The sequence below is a fragment of the Triturus cristatus genome, chromosome 2_2 (assembly GCF_964204655.1).
Source record: "Triturus cristatus chromosome 2_2, aTriCri1.1, whole genome shotgun sequence".
Taxonomy (NCBI): domain Eukaryota; kingdom Metazoa; phylum Chordata; class Amphibia; order Caudata; family Salamandridae; genus Triturus; species Triturus cristatus.
In genome coordinates this window covers 201,060,622-201,084,624 of record NC_140582.1, presented here as the reverse complement: position 1 = coordinate 201,084,624, position 24,003 = coordinate 201,060,622, and the positions used below count along the sequence as shown (strand labels likewise).

Here is a 24,003-nt window from a genome sequence, read left to right as displayed (position 1 = left end):
AAGCATGAGACAATTTCTTCTGGTTCAGTTACACACACACCATTCGTTTTCTCAATCAGTGGGACCACACGATTCGCTCTTTCCTTTTTATCCAACCACGCTATCAGTTTACCAGCCTTATCACCCACATCATACAGCCGCCCCTGTTGCTCTCTACTAAGGCCCCTGGCCGCCTCCGTAACGAGGGCCCTATACGCCGCCTACTTGAGCTGGAGGACATGTAGTGCAGCGTCCGTCACCCCATCTTCTAGATTACCCTCCAGCTCCGCTATTTCAGCCTCCACCCGGGTCACCTCTTCCCGCTCACGCCTCCGGGCGTGGGAAATAAGGGATAGGGCCTCCCCTCTAAGTACTGTTTTGAAGGCCTCCCACAGGGAGATAGCTGAAGGCACTGACCCCACGTTCTCCTCAAAATAGCGCTGGAGGGATTTAATCAAGTCAGCGCGAATGGTGGGGTCGCGCAGGTACCAGGAGTTGATTGGGACCGCCCTGCTCTCAGCCCTCGGAAAGACATCAACATGCAACAATAGCGGGGAGTGGTCCGAGATACCCCGTGCCAAATGGCACACTTCCCCCACCCTCCCGACATGGGCCGCCGGGACAAGGACATAATCAAGCCGTGAGAGACTACCATGGGCCCCCGAGTGGAAAGTGTATTGCAACTGTGTGGGATGTTTTAAGCGCCAGCAGTCCACCAATCCCAGTGTATCCAAGAGGCCGGATAGCCACGCCTGTGCCCGGGGGAGGTCCCTAGGGGGGTGACGATCCACAGTTCCAGAAACCACCGCGTTGAAATCCCCCCCCACCACCAGAAGCCCCCCCGGAAGGCCAAGGAGGAGGCGCCCCAGATCTGCAAAGGTGGTCGACTGCAACCCCGGTGGGACGTACACTGACACAAAGACAACCACTTTGCCCTCCATTCTCCCCACCAAGACAGTGTAACGTCCCCTGTCATCATGGAGCACCTCATCAATTTCTAACGGGAGCGAGTTCTTTACCATGATACCCACACCCCTCGAGCCTGACGTGAAGCCCGAGTGGGCCACAAGGCGGTAGCCACGCCGATTCATGGCGCAGAAGGAATTGCCAATAAGGTGTGTCTCCTGCAGGAAGACCACATCAGGCGAGAGTCGCTTCAGATACTGTAGGACCACACCTCGTTTGATCCTGTCCCCCAGTCCATTAACGTTCCAAGACAACAAAGTCAATTCCTTACCCCCCATCATACACAAAGACCATCATTCGTCCCCCCGAGAGCACAGTAGAGCCTACACAAAAAAAGGGTTGCCTTGTGAGAATAACAAACAACGCCCCATCCCTACCCACCCACCCCAACAAAACTCCCCCCTCCCTGCACCCCTGCATGAGCCCAGACAGCCCCCCCAATGTGCAGTGTGCCTGTCGCCCCATAGATAGTTAAACTAACTAGACCCCCAGAGGAGGAGGGAGAACCCCCAAGAGACCCCACACAACCTCCATAGGAGGGGAAATTAAGCAATCCGACGTATAGTCAAAAAGTGGCGTCATTTTTGTCCCGAGCGAGGCCTAATATTAGTCCCTCAGTCTTGATCCGGCGAGCCCTCTCCCCCGGCCGCTCCCCCCCCGCCACCCCGATCCCGATCTCCAGACAGAGTATCCAGCCAGTCCCCGGCCGCTTCGGGACGATCAAAAAAGTGTGTGCGACCTTCCACCTCCACTCGCAGCTTAGCTGGGAAGAGCATGGCGTACTTGATGTTTAGGTCCCGAAGACGGCGCTTGACACCAAGGAAGCTCAGTCTCTGTTTCTGGACCGCAGGGGTGAAATCAGGATAAAAATTAATATCCATATTATCAAGTCTAAGCGGTCCCTGTAGTCTGGAGGATTGCAGGATAGCGTCTCTGTCCCGAAAATTAAAAATCCGGGCGATGAGAGGTCTCGGAGCGGCTCCGACCTTAGGCCTTCCCCCGGGAACCCTGTGGGCTCTCTCCACAGCAAAGAATTTACTCAGCCCCCGTGGCTGGAGATGGTTGACGATCAGGTCTTCCACGAAAAGGTCCGCCGCCGCTTCCTCACGTCCCTCAGGCACCCCGATGATACGGATGTTGTTACGCCGGGCCCTACTCTCGGAGTCCTCCAGGCGACGATCCATTAGCGCACTCGCCCGAGCAAGTCGGCGCACCTCCGTTTGCAGGGCCGCCACATCTGTCGTAAGGCCCGATGCGGTGTGGGCCAAAGAATCAACTCGGTCGTTGGTCTTGGAGAGATCGGCCTTTATCAGGCCAACATCCACGAGGACCGAGTCGATCTTCTGCGCCAGTGTGTCAAAACGCTGGCCCACAGAGGCCTTCATCTCGGCGATGGCGCCCATGACATCCCGCAGAGTCAGATCCGTGGGCAGATCGGGGGCATCAGTAGGGCCCTCAGGGGACTTGCGGGGCACCTCAGGAGATCCCTTCTGGAGGGTATAGCGATCCATGCTGTTGGACTGTTGGGCTGCGCCACGCCGGGTCGATTTTACCTTTGCCCGATCGCCATCTTGTTTCGTGGCCATGGTCCCAGTCTCACGATCGTACCAGCCACGTCGTGAAGGGCAGGCAAGCCGGTCCACGGGCTCCGGGGGGGTGCCACCCCAGATCTGCAGGGCGGATCACAGCTGGCGGGCAGGCGGGGTCCCCCAGAGAGGCCACACCAACACACAAAGCCCCGTGACCCAACCTCGCATAGACAGCCAGGAGGGTACGAAAGCGAAAGTGAAAGTGCGGGGTCCGCGAGCCACCAAGCCCTGCCCGCCGCTGTTATTCACTTCGTCACTGGATCGCCCCACAACGCAAATCCGGGGTTCGGCTAGGAGAAGGCCGCAAACCTCGATCGGTGGTAAAGTCGGTGTCCGAGGTCCGATTTGGAAGCGGAAAACGGGCGCCACCTCAGCTCGGGCTCACCAACACAGTCCCCTCATCTGGGACAGGATATGTTCAGGATAGTGATAGGAGGTCGCGGAGGTCCTCGGGAGCCTCGCACCTACGCGGCCATCTTGGTTGCGCGCTAGGCTCCTCCCACCCTTTCTACTACTTTTTAGGCAAGTGAAAAGTACTTTTACAGACTGACACATTATGAATCCACTTTTCAGATTCTTAAAAAAGCACATGTCCAAACTGCTTTTTCAGACCAGCACCATGTGTAACCTGGGTGACTGACTACACTCCAGCAAGGGCAACCAGCCTTAGTGATGCTGAATGTTTTTGCATTACTAACTGAAACCTCAAACCCCACTCGCTTGTGAATACTGTGCATGATTCCACAGGGTAAGCAGCTGGGTGTGTGCTAAGAGTGTGCTTCTGCACAAAAAAATGGCTCCCCCTTTCCATCTAATGCAACTGTGAAATCACCAGAGCAATACGCAATAAATCTCTGCCTGTAATTCCTCTTTGCACACAGTCATGTTTTCATATTAGTCACAAAACGAAATTTCTTTGCCAATTTGAAAGCACACTTACTACTCTTTTTTTGGCAAGTGATAAACACTTTTACAGACTGACACATTTTAAACCAACTTTTCAGATTCTTAAAAAAGCACATGTCCAAACTGCTTTTTCAGACCAGCACCATGTGTAACCTGGGTGACTGACTAAACTCCAGCAAGGGCAACCAGCCTTAGTGATGCTGAATGTATTTGCATTACTGACTGAAACCTCAAACCCCACTCGCTTGTGAATACTGTGCATGATTCCACAGGGTAAGCAGCTGGGTGTGTGCTAAGAGTCTGCTTCTGCACCAAAAATTGGCTCCCCCTTTCCATCTAATGCAAGTGTGAAATCACCAGAGCAATACGCAATAAATCTCTGCCTGTAATTCCTCTTTGCACACAGAGTCATGTTTTCATATTAGTCACAAAACGAAATTTCTTTGCCAATTTGAAAGCACACTTACTACTCTTTTTTTTGGCAAGTGATAAACTCTTTTACAGACTGACACATTATGAATCCACTTTTCAGATTCTTAAAAAAGCACATGTCCAAACTGCTTTTTCAGACCAGCACCATGTGTAACCTGGGTGACTGACTACACTCCAGCAAGGGCAACCAGCCTTAGTGATGCTGAATGTTTTTGCATTACTGACTGAAACCTCAAACCCCACTCGCTTGTGAATACTGTGCATGATTCCACAGGGTAAGCAGCTGGGTGTGTGCTAAGAGTCTGCTTCTGCACCAAAAAATGGCTCCCCCTTTCCATCTAATGCAACTGTGAAATCACCAGAGCAATACGCAATAAATCTCTGCCTGTAATTCCTCTTTGCACACAGAGTCATGTTTTCATATTAGTCACAAAACGAAATTTCTTTGCCAATTTGAAAGCACACTTACTACTCTTTTTTTTGGCAAGTGATAAACACTTTTACAGACTGACACATTTTGAATCCACTTTTCAGATTCTTAAAAAAGCACATGTCCAAACTGCTTTTTCAGACCAGCACCATGTGTAACCTGGGTGACTGACTACACTCCAGCAAGGGCAACCAGCCTTAGTGATGCTGAATGTTTTTGCATTACTGACTGAAACCTCAAACCCCACTCGCTTGTGAATACTGTGCATGATTCCACAGGGTAAGCAGCTGGGTGTGTGCTAAGAGTCTGCTTCTGCACAAAAAAATGGCTCCCCCTTTCCATCTAATGCAACTGTGAAATCCCCAGAGCAATATGCAATAAATCTCTGCCTGTAATTCCTCTTTGCACACAGAGTCATGTTTTCATATTAGTCACTAAACGAAATTTCTTTGCCAATTTGAAAGCACACTTACTACACTTTTTTTTGGCAAGTGATAAACACTTTTACAGACTGACACATTATGAATCCACTTTTCAGATTCTTAAAAAAGCACATGTCCAAACTGCTTTTTCAGACCAGCACCATGTGTAACCTGGGTGACTGACTACACTCCAGCAAGGGCAACCAGCCTTAGTGATGCTGAATGTATTTGCATTACTGACTGAAACCTCAAACCCCACTCGCTTGTGAATACTGTGCATGATTCCACAGGGTAAGCAGCTGGGTGTGTGCTAAGAGTCTGCTTCTGCACCAAAAAATGGCTCCCCCTTTCCATCTAATGCAAGTGTGAAATCACCAGAGCAATACGCAATAAATCTCTGCCTGTAATTCCTCTTTGCACACAGAGTCATGTTTTCATATTAGTCACAAAACGAAATTTCTTTGCCAATTTGAAAGCACACTTACTACTCTTTTTTTTGGCAAGTGATAAACACTTTTACAGACTGACACATTATGAATCCACTTTTCAGATTCTTAAAAAAGCACATGCCCAAACTGCTTTTTCAGACCAGCACCATGTGTAACCTGGGTGAGTGACTACACTCCAGCAAGGGCAACCAGCCTTAGTGATGCTGAATGTTTTTGCATTACTGACTGAAACCTCAAACCCCACTCGCTTGTGAATACTGTGCATGATTCCACAGGGTAAGCAGCTGGGTGTGTGCTAAGAGTCTGCTTCTGCACAAAAAAATGGCTCCCCCTTTCCATCTAATGCAACTGTGAAATCACCAGAGCAATATGCAATAAATCTCTGCCTGTAATTCCTCTTTGCACACAGAGTCATGTTTTCATATTAGTCACAAAACGAAATTTCTTTGCCAATTTGAAAGCACACTTACTACTCTTTTTTTTGGCAAGTGATAAACACTTTTACAGACTGACACATTTTAAACCAACTTTTCAGATTCTTAAAAAAGCACATGTCCAAACTGCTTTTTCAGACCAGCACCATGTGTAACCTGGGTGACTGACTACACTCCAGCAAGGGCAACCAGCCTTAGTGATGCTGAATGTATTTGCATTACTGACTGAAACCTCCAACCCCACTCGCTTGTGAATACTGTGCATGATTCCACAGGGTAAGCAGCTGGGTGTGTGCTAAGAGTCTGCTTCTGCACCAAAAAATGGCTCCCCCTTTCCATCTAATGCAACTGTGAAATCACCAGAGCAATACGCAATAAATCTCTGCCTGTAATTCCTCTTTGCACACAGAGTCATGTTTTCATATTAGTCACAAAACGAAATTTCTTTGCCAATTTGAAAGCACACTTACTACTCTCTTTTTTGGCAAGTGATAAACACTTTTACAGACTGACACATTTTGAATCCACTTTTCAGATTCTTAAAAAAGCACATGTCCAAACTGCTTTTTCAGACCAGCACCATGTGTAACCTGGGTGACTGACTACACTCCAGCAAGGGCAACCAGCCTTAGTGATGCTGAATGTATTTGCATTACTGACTGAAACCTCAAACCCCACTCGCTTGTGAATACTGTGCATGATTCCACAGGGTAAGCAGCTGGGTGTGTGCTAAGAGTCTGCTTCTGCACAAAAAAATGGCTCCCCCTTTCCATCTAATGCAACTGTGAAATCCCCAGAGCAATACGCAATAAATCTCTGCCTGTAATTCCTCTTTGCACACAGAGTCATGTTTTCATATTAGTCACAAAACGAAATTTCTTTGCCAATTTGAAAGCACACTTACTACTCTTTTTTTTGGCAAGTGATAAACACTTTTACAGACTGACACATTTTGAATCCACTTTTCAGATTCTTAAAAAAGCACATGTCCAAACTGCTTTTTCAGACCAGCACCATGTGTAACCTGGGTGACTGCCTACACTCCAGCAAGGGCAACCAGCCTTAGTGATGCTGAATGTATTTGCATTACTGACTGAAACCTCAAACCCCACTCGCTTGTGAATACTGTGCATGATTCCACAGGGTAAGCAGCTGGGTGTATGCTAAGAGTCTGCTTCTGCACAAAAAAATGGCTCCCCCTTTCCATCTAATGCAACTGTGAAATCACCAGAGCAATACGCAATACATCTCTGCCTGTAATTCCTCTTTGCACACAGAGTCATGTTTTCATATTAGTCACAAAACGAAATTTCTTTGCCAATTTGAAAGCACACTTACTACTCTTTTTTTTGGCAAGTGATAAACACTTTTACAGACTGACACATTTTGAATCCACTTTTCAGATTCTTAAAAAAGCACATGTCCAAACTGCTTTTTCAGACCAGCACCATGTGTAACCTGGGTGACTGGCTACACTCCAGCAAGGGCAACCAGCCTTAGTGATGCTGAATGTATTTGCATTACTGACTGAAACCTCAAACCCCACTCGCTTGTGAATACTGTGCATGATTCCACAGGGTAAGCAGCTGGGTGTGTGCTAAGAGTCTGCTTCTGCACAAAAAAATGGCTCCCCCTTTCCATCTAATGCAACTGTGAAATCCCCAGAGCAATACGCAATAAATCTCTGCCTGTAATTCCTCTTTGCACACAGAGTCATGTTTTCATATTAGTCACAAAACGAAATTTCTTTGCCAATTTGAAAGCACACTGTCGTACTTTAATATTCGGGACCGCGTAGGGGACAGGGCCCTACCCCTGTCTATCTTGGTATTAGCAAACCGCAAATGGTAAATGCGGCATGTACGAGTGCTTTATCTACCGTTCTAGCTATGAATGCACTGCGTACACGTTATTCTGCTTCACTACGCGGGTTCCATTTTGGAAGCAGTGGCCATCTTGTCATTGCCCTCACATAGGCTATAATGGAGTAAATACGGGCCTCACAGTACATGGGCTTTCTTCTCTGACTTCTCTGTGACCTGGGCAGCTGGCTCTGCTGCCCCAGGTCAAACCGGTCTCACGAGCTCCCCTTCCTCCGTCCACCTGTGATTAGCATCAGGGCTTGACCCGTCATAAAACCCTTTCATTCTATACAATCCCCCGGCTAATCTCTTCCACACCTGTTTGTTCCTGCTTTATGACTTGTTTCCCAAAACAGGAGATGCTCATGTTTATTGGGGGGTCTATTGACATCAAATGTGGGATCTGAACCTTACTGTGTAAATCATTGTGGGCTGGCCGAACTGGAATGTGGGATGGTCATCATGACTCTGCTTTTTCGTTTGTAATGTATACTTATAATGGCCATATCGTAAACCAAGGAATGTGTGCCTGGAGCATGATATTTTGTACTTAAGGAGAAGCCCGTTCCTATGATTTTCAGCAGTCTCCTGAGAACATACACGCTGTTGTACTTCTAGGATACCTGTCATTGGTCTGCAGCCAATAAACGAATCTTTGACTTCACCCAGAAGACTCTGTGTTTCTGTAGGTCTGGAACAGGGTGAACCCAGAAGTCATAGGGTGTGTGCCCCTGCACCGCTGGGTCTAAAATACCCAGTACTTCAGTTTGGCACCCAACGTGGGGCGATTTCAGCGGTACCAGTCCAAGCCAGAGGTTCGTGAGGAGCTTCGTGTGGAAATTCCGGAGGAAGGCCGCCACTTCATCGACCCCTGCATGTCGACGTGGTCCGAAAGTCTTTTCTGCGAGGTTCTCCGCGTCCCGACGGCTACGAAGGACTGCTGCCCTGATTAATCGACCTGTTTTGGACCCTTGACGAGTTTTGAGAGAGCGAAACAATCGAGAGAGTCTTCTGGTGACGCCATCGATCAACAATATTCAGTTAAGTATAAGTGGAGCGTCTCCTATTTGTTTTTGGTATCCTTCGGGATCGTTTGATTTGGTAATTTGGTACTTTGGAGTTTGCAAACGCCAAAGCCAGAGGACTCGTGTATTCACGAGACTATCGTAATCGATAATCCTTTGACGTTTGGATCTAGACTAGTGAGCAAAGATGCCTGGTTCTGGACTATTTGGTAGATTATTCTGTTTGGGTTGTGGAAAAGATTTCCAGCTAGAGGAATCATGTCCGGTTCCTCCGGTTGGAACTCCAACTTATGAACTCTATGTAAAACATGGCGGAGGCCCCATTGCATATAACGAAGTATGGATCCACTACACTAGGAAAGATGGTGTTTTAAAATGGCCCCAAAATGGTAGTTTTGATACCGATATTTTAGATAATTTGGAAATTAAATTGTTTAAGAAGAAAGCCCGGCCGGCGATGTTTGACTCTTTCCGCTTATGGCGAAAGGAAGCCAAACAAAAGGAAATTAAGTTAGCGAAAAAGAATAAGAGAGAGAAAGGTATGACAGTAATGCAAGCAGCTGTACAATTTAAAGACAATGAGGAGGAGCAGATGAGTGAGCAATTGCATAGGCAGCGCAAGTTAGGGATTGACAAATGTTACCCAGCCTTACCACATTCTAAGCAGAATGAGTTAGAAGAAAAGGAGAAAGATCCCCTGATGTCACATTTGTTGAGTTCGCCACCCCCGTATGCTCAAAATGCCACGGCACCTCCCCAGCTTGTGAATATGCCACCTCCAGTCAATATACTGCAAGCCTTGCCGCTACCGCCAGCTGCTTTGCAGCCGGCTCTTATCCATGTAGCGCAGCCCTCTCAAGGACTGCCAGTTGTGCTTCCAACTGCCCCCGCACTTCCTGCGACTTTGCCTAATACAGCAGCTGCCTCCCCTGACACTCTTCCTTCCACCACTCCAGTACCTGTCTCTACATCCTCTTTTCTTCCCTCTGTTTTTCCCCCTGTTCTCGCCTCAGCTTCTCCTTCAGCGCGACAGCGCTTAGCTAATGTGGTTACTACATTAATGTCGCCCCTCTTTGAGTCATCTGGTGCGACTCCTGGTTTACAGCGTAAGCAATTGCGTAGCCAATTGCCTAACCCCGATGAGAAAAAGGTAATAGATAACATGGCGCGTAGATGGATTGTTTTCCCTTCACTGTATGATGTGGAATCAGTTGTCAACGTTTTCCATCAGTGGGATGCCCCAAAACAGAGATATGTGTTTGAGAAAATGTGCGAAATTCTCTGTGAAGAATTAGAGGATAGTGGTAAAAATCCGAACCCGCAGGAATTGTGTAGAGTGAGGTTCGATTTTGGAACTGGTATAATTGTGGACCGCGGAGTAGATAAAGCAGTTGCGGTTGTATTGTCCTTTAGGAATGATGATTGCCAACAATCATTGTTTGAACAAGATGTCCTTGTGGGGAAAAAGGTAAAAGCGCGACAATACCCTATGAGAGAAGTTCCCCCGGTATGGAAGGAAGCGGTTGCAGCTGCCGGTGGTAACCCCGCTGTGGCAGCGCATTTCCAGCGTGTTTGGGTGCATGTTCCATGGAAGCGCTCTGAGGTGTTAGCGCTTAAGCAGTCCTTGCCTGATCCCCGTAAAAACCCAGCAGGTTATTATAAAGAGTTGTCACAGACGGCAGGGTCATGCATTATGAATCTGGCCGACATAGACATGTTGTTTGGTAATGTTGTTCCACAGCCTCTATGGGGATCAATTCGTAATGTAGATCACAATGCAGAACTAGGGGATACATGGGCTAACATTGTTGCTGCTGATGCTAGACAAACTGGTGGTGCGAAACCAGAACCTTTAGTAGCTGAACTGCCTGGTAGAATCATTACGTATATGAAGACAATAATGCCTGCGATGCGCGTAAATTGGGACAAGTTATCTGCATGCAAGCAGAAGAAAGATGAGACAGTGTCAGACTTCTTTACTAGGTTTGAAGAAACGTTTATTGATCACAGTGGGCAGGATATGAGTACTGAGGGTGGCCAACGGTTATTTGTGGATAAGTTTGTGCAGAATTTACTTCCTGACCTGTGTAAAAAGTTAAAAGATTCAGAAAGTTCTTGGGCTGTTTCTTCTTCAGCGCAAATACTGGCTACTGCACAGTATTATGAAAATAGAGATAAAGACGAGAAAGATAGAACAGAGAAGAAAACGAAGGAATTAAAGACAAAAGTCCTTTTACAGCAGGCTTACCCACCACGAGGAGGTCAGAACAATTATAGACAACCCCAAGGTGTCTATCACCAACCCCAACAGTTTCAGAACAACCAGCAAATGAACGGGTATTATCAACCACGTGTCCCTGTAGGTCCCAACCAATGTTCATACTGCAAAGAGGAAGGTCATTTTAAATACAGTTGCCCTAAATTAATGCAGCGGAACGGTAATGCGTATGGCGCAAGAGGTAGGGGTGGTCAGCAAGCTCCTAGAGGCAGAGGGCGTGGAAGTGTTCCCCAGAACGCGCGTCCTCTGCCGCCTCAAAGTACCATCAATAGCTTTGATCAGCAAGCTAACGCGATTAGTAATACGGCCCAGTATTATAATAATGATTATTATGCAGAGGACGGTGATGCAGAAAATAATGATTACTAGGACAGCCAGACAGAGAGAGGGAGTTGTTTCAGTGCCAGTGGATCAGAGTGGACCGTATGTTGAGGTGACTACAGCAAATGTAACGGAGCCTTTTCTGCTAGACACTGGTGCTGCAAAGAGTTCAATCATGCATTCAAAACTCCCTGGCGCACCTTTGTCTGGCGATATAAATGTTTCAGTACGTTTTTCTGGCGCCCCAGTTAGGAACCCGATTTCTAGTCCCATGTCACTTTCTGTTGGACCTTGCGAGCTGAAAGCACCCCTGATTCTGACAACAGGTTGTGGTGAGAATTTGCTGGGATTAGATTTGTTGAAAAGATTGCACGCTACACTGTATTGTTCTCCTTCAGGAGTACAACTTACATTAGGCAAGAAAGTGATTTCCCCAATGTATTTGTCTAAAAATACAATGCCGCCTGAATTGTCATCCCTTTCGGATGCCCTTTGGGCTACTGGTCCCAATGATGTGGGCCTCTTGGAGATACCGCCATATGTGGTGACTTTAAAGGCTAATGTCAGACTGCCACGTATTCCCCAGTACAAGATCTCTAATGAAGGGCAGAAAGCATTGTTAGACATTGTCAGCGACTTGATTAATAAGGGTGTGATTGAAGAGACAAGAGGCAACGTTTGCAATAGTCCGATTTTACCTGTCTTAAAACGAACGGATCCTTCACAGCCACCTGTTTACAGATTTGTGATCGATCTCAGAGAAGTTAATAAGATTGTTGTGCCACAGTTTCCGGTTGTCCCCGATATAACCGCCTTGTTAACGATGATTCCAGCCTCTGCTGCATGGTTTTCAGTGATTGATTTAAAGAATGCTTTCTTTAGTATCCCAATTGCAGAAGAAAGCAGGGACATTTTTGGTTTTAGTCTGGGAGGCCGAAGCTTCCGCTTCAAACGCGCTCCCCAGGGCTACTGTGAAAGTCCATCAATATATAGTCAAGCTTTGAAAGCGCAGCTTGATGCAATTGTTTTACCTAGTGGCGCTATCCTGATTCAGTACGTGGACGATTTACTGATCACTGCGGATACTGAAAAGATTTGTAAAGAAGCCACATTGTCACTGTTGCGCCATTTATCCGCTTTCCATCACAAAGTGTCTCTCTGTAAGCTGCAATATTGTTGACAAGAAGTGACCTACTTAGGTCATCTCTTATCGAAGGAGGGAAGGAAACTGACCCCAGAAAGAATTCAAGCCATTGCACAGTTGAGTGTGCCAAAACACAGAGAGAAGTACGTGCTTTCTTGGGCATCACTTCATACTGTAGGCATTGGATCCCTAGTTTTTCTTTATTGGCAAAACCTTTGTTAGCCTTAACATGCAAAGACACACCGAATCCTATCCCATGGTCTGAAGAGTGCCAGAAAAGTTTTGTGGAATTGCGTAATGCATTATGTTCAGCACCTGTGTTGGGTACCCCCGACTACAGTAAGCCTTTTACATTGTATGTTCACGAGAAAGATGGATGTGCGTTATCAGTGTTAACACAGCCTTTTGGCGACAGACCGCGCCCATGCGCATATTTCTCATCAACCTTGGACCCTGCAGCAAGGGCATTGCCAAGCTGTCTGAGAGCGACAGCTGCTGCAGCGATGTCTATCCGACAATCTGCTGGTTTGGTAATGGACAATACATTGATTGTTATGGTTCCACACGCTGTAGACACATTATTAAATAGGACCAAGACACAACACTTGACTAGTGCGCGATTATCAGGTTATGAACTTACACTGTTAGCAAATCACATACACATAAAAAGATGCAATACGCTGAATCCAGCCACATTGTTGCCAATTCCAGCAGACTCAGATGAGATTGAGCAACATGACTGTCTGTTCAGAACAGAAGAAGAGACGAAAGGGAGAGTAGATCTAAAAGATACTCCCCTGACTGAGTGTGATGGCACTTTATGGGTGGATGGTTCCTGTTTCAAGCTCCCTAATGGTGACACGACTGCTGCATATGCTATCACGACTTTGCACACGGTCGTGGAAACTGCACGAGTGCCACATAATTCGGCTCAAGCAGCGGAATTAATCGCCCTCACGAGAGCATGTGTGTTGTCTGAAGGAATGAGAGTGAATATATACACAGATAGCCAGTACGCCTTTGGCGTGGCTCATAATTTTGGGCGTTTGTGGAAGGAGCGTGGGTTCCTGACGTCGCATGGAGCTAAAATTCAGAATGGCAAGTTGGTGAATGATCTCCTTGAGTCACTGACCCTACCGTTGCAAGTTGCGATCATGAAATGCAGTGCGCACAGGAAAGTCACAGATGATGTTGGACGTGGGAATGCGTTTGCTGATGAGACCGCGAAAGAAACAGCACAGAATGTGAAGACTAGAATGTATGTTGCAGGTCCCGCAAGATGGGTTAATGATGTGGGAATGTGTGAGAACACAATAGAGAGTGTGAAGTCGCTTCAAGCTGAAGCCACAGAGGAAGAGTTAAGCAAGTGGAGAGAAAGTATGGGTAAGTTGGATGAGAATGGTTGTTGGATTGATCTGACAGAACATAGGCGATGGTTGTTGCCTGATGCATATGTGCTTCCAGTGGTTACAATGGCACATGGAATGGCACATATCAGTACGAAAGGTATATGCAAGTTGTTGGCTCCAGTATGGCAGAATGCTGGGATTCCCAAGTGTGCAGAGAATGTGGTCAAGAATTGCATAGTATGCTTGAAGTACAACCCTGGTAGGGGAACCCCAACTCCAGCTGGTCACTTTGCACCCCCATCATGTCCATTTGAAGTTTTGCAGCTGGACTTTATTCACATGGAAAGATGCAACAACCTGAAATATGTACTGGTGGTTGTTTGTGCTTTCTCAAAATGGATAGAGGCTTATCCTCTGAAAGATAACACTGCCCTATCCACAGCCAAAGCCCTTGTGAAGGAATTTTTCCCTAGGTTTGGGATGCCAAGAATGGTGTGGTGTGATAATGGAAGTGAGTTTGTGGGTAAAGTGATGAAGAATGTATGTGAAGGGCTAGGGATAAAGCAGAAGTTCCACGCTGCAAATCACCCCCAATCAGCTGGATTAGTAGAACGCTACAATGGAGCCTTAAAGCTCAAGCTGGCCAAAATCCAGGCGAGCACCGGTCTTAAATGGCCTGACGCTCTGCCTTTAGCACTCCTGTCCACCAGAATGACCATACACTCACGAGTGGGACTTAGTCCTTACGAGGTTGTTTTTGGCCGTCCGGCCAACGTATGGGGTGTACCAAGGCCTACGAAGTTCAGTGAGATAGAGCATCCAGTACTGCTCGATTACCTGCATGATTTGACTGTTAAACTGCGTGTTTTGCACCAACAGGTACATGATACTCTTCCCCAAGCTTCTGAACCTCCTGGACACCCTATCAACCCTGGTACGTGGGTGCTAGTCCGAAATTTCCAGCGCAAGAGCAACGACGAGCCTCGCTGGATCGGCCCTCATCTTGTTCTTCTTTCGACAAGATCAGCAGTGCGAGTGAAAGGGAAGAAACACTGGATCCATGGTACCCACTGTAAAGTAGTCCCCTTGCCTCTGCCATATGACCAGTGGGTCAAGGAGGGTATCACCGACTCTGAGACGGACACTGTACCTCGTTTTGTACCATTCAGCGACGCACGCATAAGAGGCACAGTTTCAGACCAAGAGAGTGACAATATTCTGCAGGAAGCTGTGCCACCATCAAATCGACTGGACACCACTGAGCCTGAACTTTTGTTTCAAGACCAAACAGCACCTGGCCGTCTCCGCTATAATTTGAGACCTAGGCCCATGGACAAATAAAGATTTCCTCACTATTTCCTTTTTAACATTTTTTGCTCTCCCATCTGAAGGACTTTCTTGATTTTTGTTTTTCGAACCACCATCCGGGTTCTGCCGCAGGGTCGCGGTGCCAAGACTTTGGGGTACAGGCCGAAGACGCTAGGTCAACGGTTCTGGTTGGTCTAGGGCGTTTCCCTGGACTGACAGGCGTACTCCTTAGCAGAAGACACTCATCCACCGCGAGCGGCCCGAGTAGAGGATGGAGTTTTTTAAGATGGAGAGACCGATTGAGGAAATGAACTTTAACGCAAGGATGTGTAGAATTGTAAAAAGTAAATGTTTTGTCTTTTTGTGCCTTTTTACACTGTGTAGTATAATAATGTTTATTGTAGGATTTGTGTTTTTCTCCGCTCAAAAGCCCATTGAACCCACTGAACAGCCTATACCTCTTTCTACTGCCTCCTCTCACTCTTTTCACCCTTTGCCTGAGCACGAACAGACCAGACGATCGGAGTTCGTAAATAACTCGTTTATCCAACTCTTGCACCAGCACCAACTAGTAATGAATACGACCAATTGCTGGGTGTGTGGGTTAATGCCACATACCATTAACAAGGGTATTCCCTACCTGGTGCTGCCGTACAGTTACAATGGATCGTCATGGGCATTCCAAACCATGTTTCTCTATGCTCTAGATACATACTCCCCTCGCCAACCGCGTTCCATCAGACCTATCACCAATAATAAGGCTTTGATAAAAGGAGTGGCCGATATGAGTAGGGATATCGATGCATACTCATCCATTCCCAAAGAAGAGTTGAGACCTTATGTAGGATGGAACGCGACGGGGTATAGTATTAGTCTGGGTGAAAGACAGCGAAAAATCTCATCTCCAATCTGGGTCGTACCCCACATGGGTCGGTTCTGCTTACAGGGTAATGGTCAGAATCCTAGAGCTCAACTGGGAAGAAGTGACTGTACTGAAACGTACACCTTCCCGTCACAGTTTTCCCCTGCGTTTTTGGCTGCCAAGGGCACATATTTCATCTGTAATGACCGAGCATATACATGGCTGCCCCCTGATTTCTCGGGCACATGTTATATTGCGAACTTGCTACCGCCGACATTTACTGCTGCCTCTGACTATCACAAGACCAGAGTTGTGAGAGGTGTGATTAGTAAGGAGGATACTGCGGGTCAGGAAGCAGGAGACTTCTTCTTGGGTTTCCTGCCGTTTTGGGGACCTATGGTCAATAGTAGGAACCTGAGACAGCTGACACGTGTGGTTGAATCCACTGTCAATGTAACGGCTGGTGCCCTTAGTAATCTGACGGCTGAGCTCCAAGCGGATCGCCTTATGACTTTGCAGAACCGCATGGTTCTAGACGTTATTCTTGCAGACCGCGGTGGGGTATGCAAGGTCATCCAATCCAGTTGCTGCATTTTCATACCAGATAATGCTCCAACAGTGTATCAAGCCATCTCCAAACTCCATAAAATATCTGAATCCATACACGTGGATAAGGGAGATTGGTCACTGGTGGGGTGGTTCTGGGAATTGATATCTGCCTGGGGTTGGAAAGTTCTGATGGTCATTGGAATGATCTTAGCCATTCTTTTCCTGTTCTGTCTGTGCATACAGTGTGCTCCTGTGATATGTGGTCTCTGTGCTACCTTATGTGTAAGGAAACCTGTATCGAGGGACGAACTAAGTAATAGGATGATGCTACAGCAACATCTCCATGACTTTGTGAACATTGACCTAGACTCGGATTAAGATGAGTATAGTGATTGCCTATGTAAGGGCAAAAGGAGGGTCTGTCGTACTTTAATATTCGGGACCGCGTAGGGGACAGGGCCCTACCCCTGTCTATCTTGGTATTAGCAAACCGCAAATGGTAAATGCGGCATGTACGAGTGCTTTATATACCGTTCTAGCTATGAATGCACTGCGTACACGTTATTCTGCTTCACTACGCGGGTTCCATTTTGGAAGCAGTGGCCATCTTGTCATTGCCCTCACATAGGCTATAATGGAGTAAATACGGGCCTCACAGTACATGGGCTTTCTTCTCTGACTTCTCTGTGACCTGGGCAGCTGGCTCTGCTGCCCCAGGTCAAACCGGTCTCACGAGCTCCCCTTCCTCCGTCCACCTGTGATTAGCATCAGGGCTTGACCCGTCATAAAACCCTTTCATTCTATACAATCCCCCGGCTAATCTCTTCCACACCTGTTTGTTCCTGCTTTATGACTTGTTTCCCAAAACAGGAGATGCTCATGTTTATTTGGGGGTCTATTGACATCAAATGTGGGATCTGAACCTTACTGTGTAAATCATTGTGGGCTGGCCGAACTGGAATGTGGGATGGTCATCATGACTCTGCTTTTTCGTTTGTAATGTATACTTATAATGGCCATATCGTAAACCAAGGAATGTGTGCCTGGAGCATGATATTTTGTACTTAAGGAGAAGCCCGTTCCTATGATTTTCAGCAGTCTCCTGAGAACATACACGCTGTTGTACTTCTAGGATACCTGTCATTGGTCTGCAGCCAATAAACGAATCTTTGACTTCACCCAGAACACTCTGTGTTTCTGTAGGTCTGGAACAGGGTGAACCCAGAAGTCATAGGGTGTGTGCCCTTGCACCGCTGGGTCTAAAATACCCAGTACTTCAACACTTACTACTCTTTCTTTTGGCAAGTGATAAACACTTTTACAGACTGACACATTTTGAATCCACTTTTTAGATTCTTAAAAAAGCACATGTCCAAACTGCTTTTTCAGACCAGCACCATGTGTAACCTGGGTGACTGCCTACACTCCAGCAAGGGCAACCAGCCTTACTGATGCTGTATGTATTTGCATTACTGAGTGCAACCTCAAACCCTTAAAGTATTCCTTATTTTTACCAGTACACCTTAATTTATCATGAAAACATAGTCCATATTATTTTACATGTTCCTCACATTTAAATTTCTCCCAAAACAGAAAATGATAAACACAACTTCAACAAAAGGAATTCCATTTCTATTATTCATTTCTTAATTTACCATATACATCCCCTCTCAAACTCTAAACTCACCTTTAAAATTAGTTAGCTGTGAAAGAAATGTGGCACTCAAACAGTAGATTATCAGAGCCAAGATCTCTGTTCTTTACACCTCTCTCCTCTCAGCAGAACCAGATAATGGCAAACTTTCCCTCTCTTTTTCCACACATATACATGTTAATTTCAAATCTCAGTGCTTCCCCCTTTTTTTCAAATGTAATCACACATTTCTATTGGTTGAAAACCAACCCTTTTCCAAAAGTACCCTTACCCCAACTTGACTTCTGCCTAGTACCCTTCCCCCAACTTGACTTCTGCCTGCTACCATAGCAACAGCTCATGGAACACTGCTTTGTTGAGTTAGGTCAGAAGTTCACCAAACAATGTTTTAATTCCACAGAGCAAGAGTGCTTGACTTTTCAAACCTAACAGCAAATCCATAGTACTGTTCTTTGGTAACACATTTTTCTGTACCAATACAAAACATGCTTCTATTAATTTACACATACAGCCTAGTTTTTATTCTAGAATGGTATGAAACAGCCAATCAGTTCTTTTTTTTATAAAAAAAATATGTATGCCTCCATTTCCAAACTGTCTTTCATTTCTTTTTACCATTCTACTGAATTACACCTCCTGAGTGCATCCAGTTCTCCTTTGAAGATGTTCACAGTGTGGATTGTAGGGCACAGCTATGTCTTCTGGAGTGAAAAGTATGCAGAGAAAACAGATATGGTGAGAGACCTTGCTTTGCCAAATGTAGACATTAAATGGATTGGTCAGAGATGGTTAAAGTGGCACCAATTGATGCCATTGGTGAAATCCTTCATGCAAATCCAACACCCTGACCTCATAATAGTGCACTGTGGTGGCAATGACCTAGGCACTTTGACTGGGGTAGGTCTGGAAATGCTTATGAAGGACACCTTTGCACAACTGTTTTCACTTTTCCCTAAAACTGCCTTTGTGTTTTCTAACATATGCCAAAGGCAAAAATGGAACTGGTCCAATCATTTCTGTCCGCAGATTGACAAAGCAAGAAAGCACGTCAACAAATCTGTTTCTGCTTTCCTCCGTGACTGTGGTATGGGTTCCATTTACCACAACAACTTGCGTTACGACATGCAAGACATTTATAGAGGAGATGGTGTGCACTTCACTGATGAAGGGAACAGAGTCTTCCTCTTGAACCTTAGACTCTGCATCGGTACTTACTTGTAGGTACCACTAAAAAATCTCTTCATAAACACAACGGCTCTTTTTAGAGCCCCCTAATATCTAAACTCTTAAATCTGCATTTCATTTCTTTTATTTATTTTTTTTTCTACCGTACGCGTACGTTGAGCTTACCGTACGCGTACCCCGCGATTTTTTTTAAAATCAATAAATGTTTTCTTTGTACTTTTCTGTCCTTCTTGGACCCCCTTACAAATGTTAGGGGGTCTGTAACTCTCTCCCTTGCCCCCTTTTCAAGATATCACTCTTTTTTTTCTGAGTGAAACACACGAAATGGCGGCCGCCGCTTCCTGGTTTCGACCGATTCGAATGTTTACTAAGATCTAACAACCAATCAGAATCGCGCTCGCGCACGCCACCGTACGCGTACGGTAAGCGTACCGTAAGCGCACCGTACGCTGGCTCAGATATATATATTGATTTAAAGGCTATTTTCTCAGAATCTACTGAACAGATTTACACCAAACCTACAAAAGGCACTTCCTTGACCTGAGGACTACCTCTCTGCCAAATTTCAAGTAATTCTGTTCAGCCGTTCGGGCTGTAGCTGTGTCTAAAGGTCCTATGGAAAAATGCATGGGAAAAACGCATTTTGGGACCCCCCTTTTATCTCAGCCCCCGCTTGACGAATCCCCCCGAGACTTTCAGGGTAGGAGCGGAGCGTAGCGCCCCACCTATTTTGAAAAATTCGCGAGGATTCGTCAACCGGCGCCAAAGTTATTCAAAATAGAATGTTGCGGATTTCCTATGGAAACGTGGTCCTAACTATAACTACCTACTGGCGACCGCCAGTAGGTAATATATATATCAAGATGTTTGATTTTTGTGGGTGTTTTACAACAGTGTAGTCCCTTATGATTGTTGGAATTATGGTACATTGTCATACCAGCCAGAGACACCCATCGCCATCAGCTTTGAATGATAAATTATCAATCACTGGGATGAAATGGGTCTCCCTGTATCAAATTATATGATGACACAACAGTTTTCAACAGGTTTTGGTCATCTGCGTGAATTTAAAGAATGAATTTGAAAATGTTGTGCATTTTCCAGTTCTTGTTTTTCTATCATCAAAAATAACTGTAACAATACCTGGGCATCTTCAGATGTTGTTAGGAGAAATAACCTATGAACTCTGTGCCATGGTCAAAATCTTACAATTGTTCAAATAAACATCTGGTGTTATTGATCACAATTTAATACTGAGCTTCATGCTGCTAAGAAAACAAGTGATCGTCACTTGGGGAAGTTGTCCAACCCTTATAAAAATTGTATCAAAGTATCATAGCCAAAATATAGCCTGACAGAAATATTGTCTAAGTTTACAAAAATATCCCCCCAATGGAGTGAATAATCTACACCCTGTGAAGCGATGTTTTATTAAATGATATTTAGGACACAATATTTCTGTCAGATTAAATTTTTGCTAACAACATACTGACACACAGATGTTCAAGCAGAAAAATAAAGCAACGTTTATGTGATTTTATTTTAGGGAAAAGAGAGTTTGTGTTGTTGACAAAAACTGTACTGGAGAGAAACAGAGGCATGTCTGTTTCTTTCCTCGGACAATGTTCTTGATTCACCACATCAAAGTCAACTTCTGTTCTTTACTCGCCATTTAGATCGTGGCCAGCGGCATCTGCCGCTCAGATGATCATGTCCTCAAAGGCACGCTGTCTATGGTCAAATTTCCAGTCATCCTGGGTCATGAAGGAGCCGGATTTATCGAGAGTGTGGGTGAAGGAGTGGTTGGCCTCAAACCAGGTGCTGACACTAAATAACTTTTAAAGTTTGACAGGTCTTTGGTATATTATTTTCTATATTGCTACATTCTATATGTTTTCAGATTAAAGTTTCTAAAAGAATACTGTTTAAAGGTGGAATTAAAATAATATACTCTACCTAAGACCAGGACAATTAAACTACCTCGCAAAAATTAAGTAAAAATAATAATAAGAGTTTGAAAATCGGTCCATGGTACTGTTTTTGCTTCTTTTACATCCGGATTCTCATGAAATTCCATTGCATCCTGCAGCAATACTAGTCTTCATTTTAAAATTAAGGTGAGCTAGTGAAGGCAGTGATTTCATCAATGAGCACTTGCTCTGTCAAAAGCATTTCCAAGATGAACTCTGTTTCCAAAAGTCCAAGCAATTTCAAATGAATTCTGGCAATATTACCACTCATGTGTACAAGTGGGAACGTTTTGTTCTGATACAGCCTTTTCTCTGCCCACTCTCTTACCATATATCTTCATCAATGAACCTTTCTGATCTGCACTGAGGGGTGAAGAGAGTTAGTGTTTCATTATTCAATGTCAATTAACGGTGAAACCCATTTGGCTACACAATGAGGACCAGGAATCGGTAGCTAAGGTTAGGAAGGTTTATTACAAATTCAAAATAAAGTTAAGATACACAACTCTTAACACCATGCTACAAAGGTGCAGAATAACAACAGGCAGGCCCAACCTATGGAAGAAATTGAGGCAGATCAATGTTAGGCAAACAAGTTTGGTCACAGCATGCAACATTAATATGTATGTGCCCATTTATATGCCAATGAAGATGTATGATAAGTGCATTAGGTTCAAGTTATATAAAGCATACTATAAATACTTTGGATAATCACGTGTGAGTCTGGATAAGAACTATAATTAAATTGAATATATGGAATACTAGTGCACACATTACATAAACTCTATTGTTTCAAGTGTAATCACATTCTACATACATAGGATGGTCTCTTAATTATCTAAACAGTAAATGTTATTCAATGCATTAAGGCACACATTATGAAAGTCAAATGTATTCTTTCTAGTTAGTACATATCTACTAAGTAAGGATCGTTTATTAATTTCTAAAAAAAAAACGGTTAAACGCATAGTTTGAGTAAATTGTGTGATAAATGCACTTTAGTAATAATGCCAAATGCAACACCAATTTTAATTTCATTAGACCATGTAAATATCAAGTGCTAACTTCAGATTTATATCATATATCTGTTATGAAGCTGTGATGTAATTGTGACTTGTAAAGGATGGGCAAGTTTGCTCTACACAACTTTATTTATAGTAGTGGGCGGAAAGATTAAGCCCCACAACCAGATCGGACATCTGGATAACCAGCCAAATAGGGTTTTGTGGAAGCGTGTTTTGCTCAAATTCACATATATCTGATTAAAGCACTTGAAAACTAATAACTGCCTCCATTTACTTGTTATAGTCCTTACGGCGCAAGCATTCTCAAGCAACTGGAGGTTGAGGAGAGGAATGCTTTAAGGCATGAGAGTGAGATGTAACAAAAATTACATCAACTGACCCTAGTGAGAGGCCACTGCCTGCACGGCCAGAAAACACATCCCTGGACACAAGATGCACTGCACATAATTCAGACTTGCTCATGACACTCTTCCATTGTTAGCCTAGCTCCAGCAGAGTGTTCAGGTGGTAACTCTAAGAGGCCCCACCAAATACATCCTAAAATTGCAACAAGAAAGAAACAGGAGGCAACAATTGAAAAGTGAATGGAAGAATGGGTATTCGCGTGGCAAAGAAGCAGAGAGTGGGTTCTTGGATGCCAATCTCGACCAAGAGATGAATGGGGTGTGAGATTGTGTTCAGTGCTGCAGAGAGGTCCAGGAGAATAAGGGCTGCCATGTCTCCTCTGTCAAGGTTCATGCGTATATCATCTGTAGTGGCAATGAATACTGTTTCTGTACTGTGGTTGAGCTTGAATCCACACTGCCTGGAATCAATGAGTTGGTGATTGCTGAGATGATTAGGTTCTCCAAGACCTTTGCTAGGTATGGTAAGAGGGAGATGGGTCTGTATCTAGAAAGCCTGGGTGGGTCAGCAGATGGCTTCTTGAGCAGCGGCATGATGGTGGAATGTTCATAGGTGTCCAGGAATGAGGTTAAGTCAATGGAGGCATTGGGATAGGTGTTAGTGCTTCACCAATTGGTAGGAGTTCTTTGGCGAAGGCGTGGTGAGGGCAAGGGCTGGATGGAAACCCCGAGTGGATGCTCTTCATAGTAGCAGCGATTTCAAAAGTGGTGATGGCAGGCCATAAGGCCAGATTTTGTTCATCGGCCGTGATGGGAAGTTGAGTTGCAATGGTAAAAGGATCTGGTTGAGGGTTGAAGTTGCTATATATGGACATGATTTGTTTATAGAAGAAGCTTGTTACAATGGTCTTGTGAGGGGGTGATATTGCTGGAGGTGGCAGGAGAAGCAGGAGGTGCGGTGAAAACTATGATGATGGTGAAGATTTCCTTGCTGCTGTTAGTGCTGGTGTCAATGCGATCTGCAAGAGCTGTGTGCTTGGTGTTCTATATCTGCTGGTTGTAGTGTCTTAGGGCTGGTTTGAAGATGTCTTTATTTGAGGTGTCTTGACTTGTTCCCCATTTGAGCTCCAACTGCTTGCAGTGGGGTTTTGTTAGCCTGAGTTTCTTTGTGTACCTGCCAGCCTGTGGTTGGGCTATTGCATCTGGGTTGCGCTTAAGGGCCGTCAAGGTGTGGCGCATGTTTTGATCCAGCTGCTTGGGTTGTTGATGCCTTTCAGCAATTTGCTGGTATGCTTGGGCTGTTGCTCAGATGTGGGTGGAAGTCCACTCCTCTTCTGAGATGCTTTTCCGGCTCTGGCAGGCGGTTCCTGTGGTGGTAGATCTGATGATGCAAAATTGGTATACTGAAACTGATGAGGACATGGTTTGTCCAGGTCATAGGTGCTGGCTTGTCGACTGCGAGGTCGCTGACTGAGGTGTCCGGCGGTGTGAGTGGGTTCGGTAACTTGCTGGGTGAGGCC

At 45.4% G+C, this 24,003-nt stretch overlaps 1 protein-coding gene across 1 annotated transcript in view; it reads left to right on the top strand.

Annotated features, from left to right (window-relative positions):
• The window catches only part of LOC146862013 (alcohol dehydrogenase 1-like), a 216,511-nt gene that overhangs the window by 78,920 nt on the left and 113,588 nt on the right, over window positions 1–24,003 (top strand). The window contains exon 3 of the mRNA XM_085641171.1: window positions 20,821–20,962. Within this exon, the coding sequence (XP_085497297.1) occupies window positions 20,821–20,962 (142 nt within the window). The remainder of the gene's footprint in view (window positions 1–20,820; window positions 20,963–24,003) is intronic.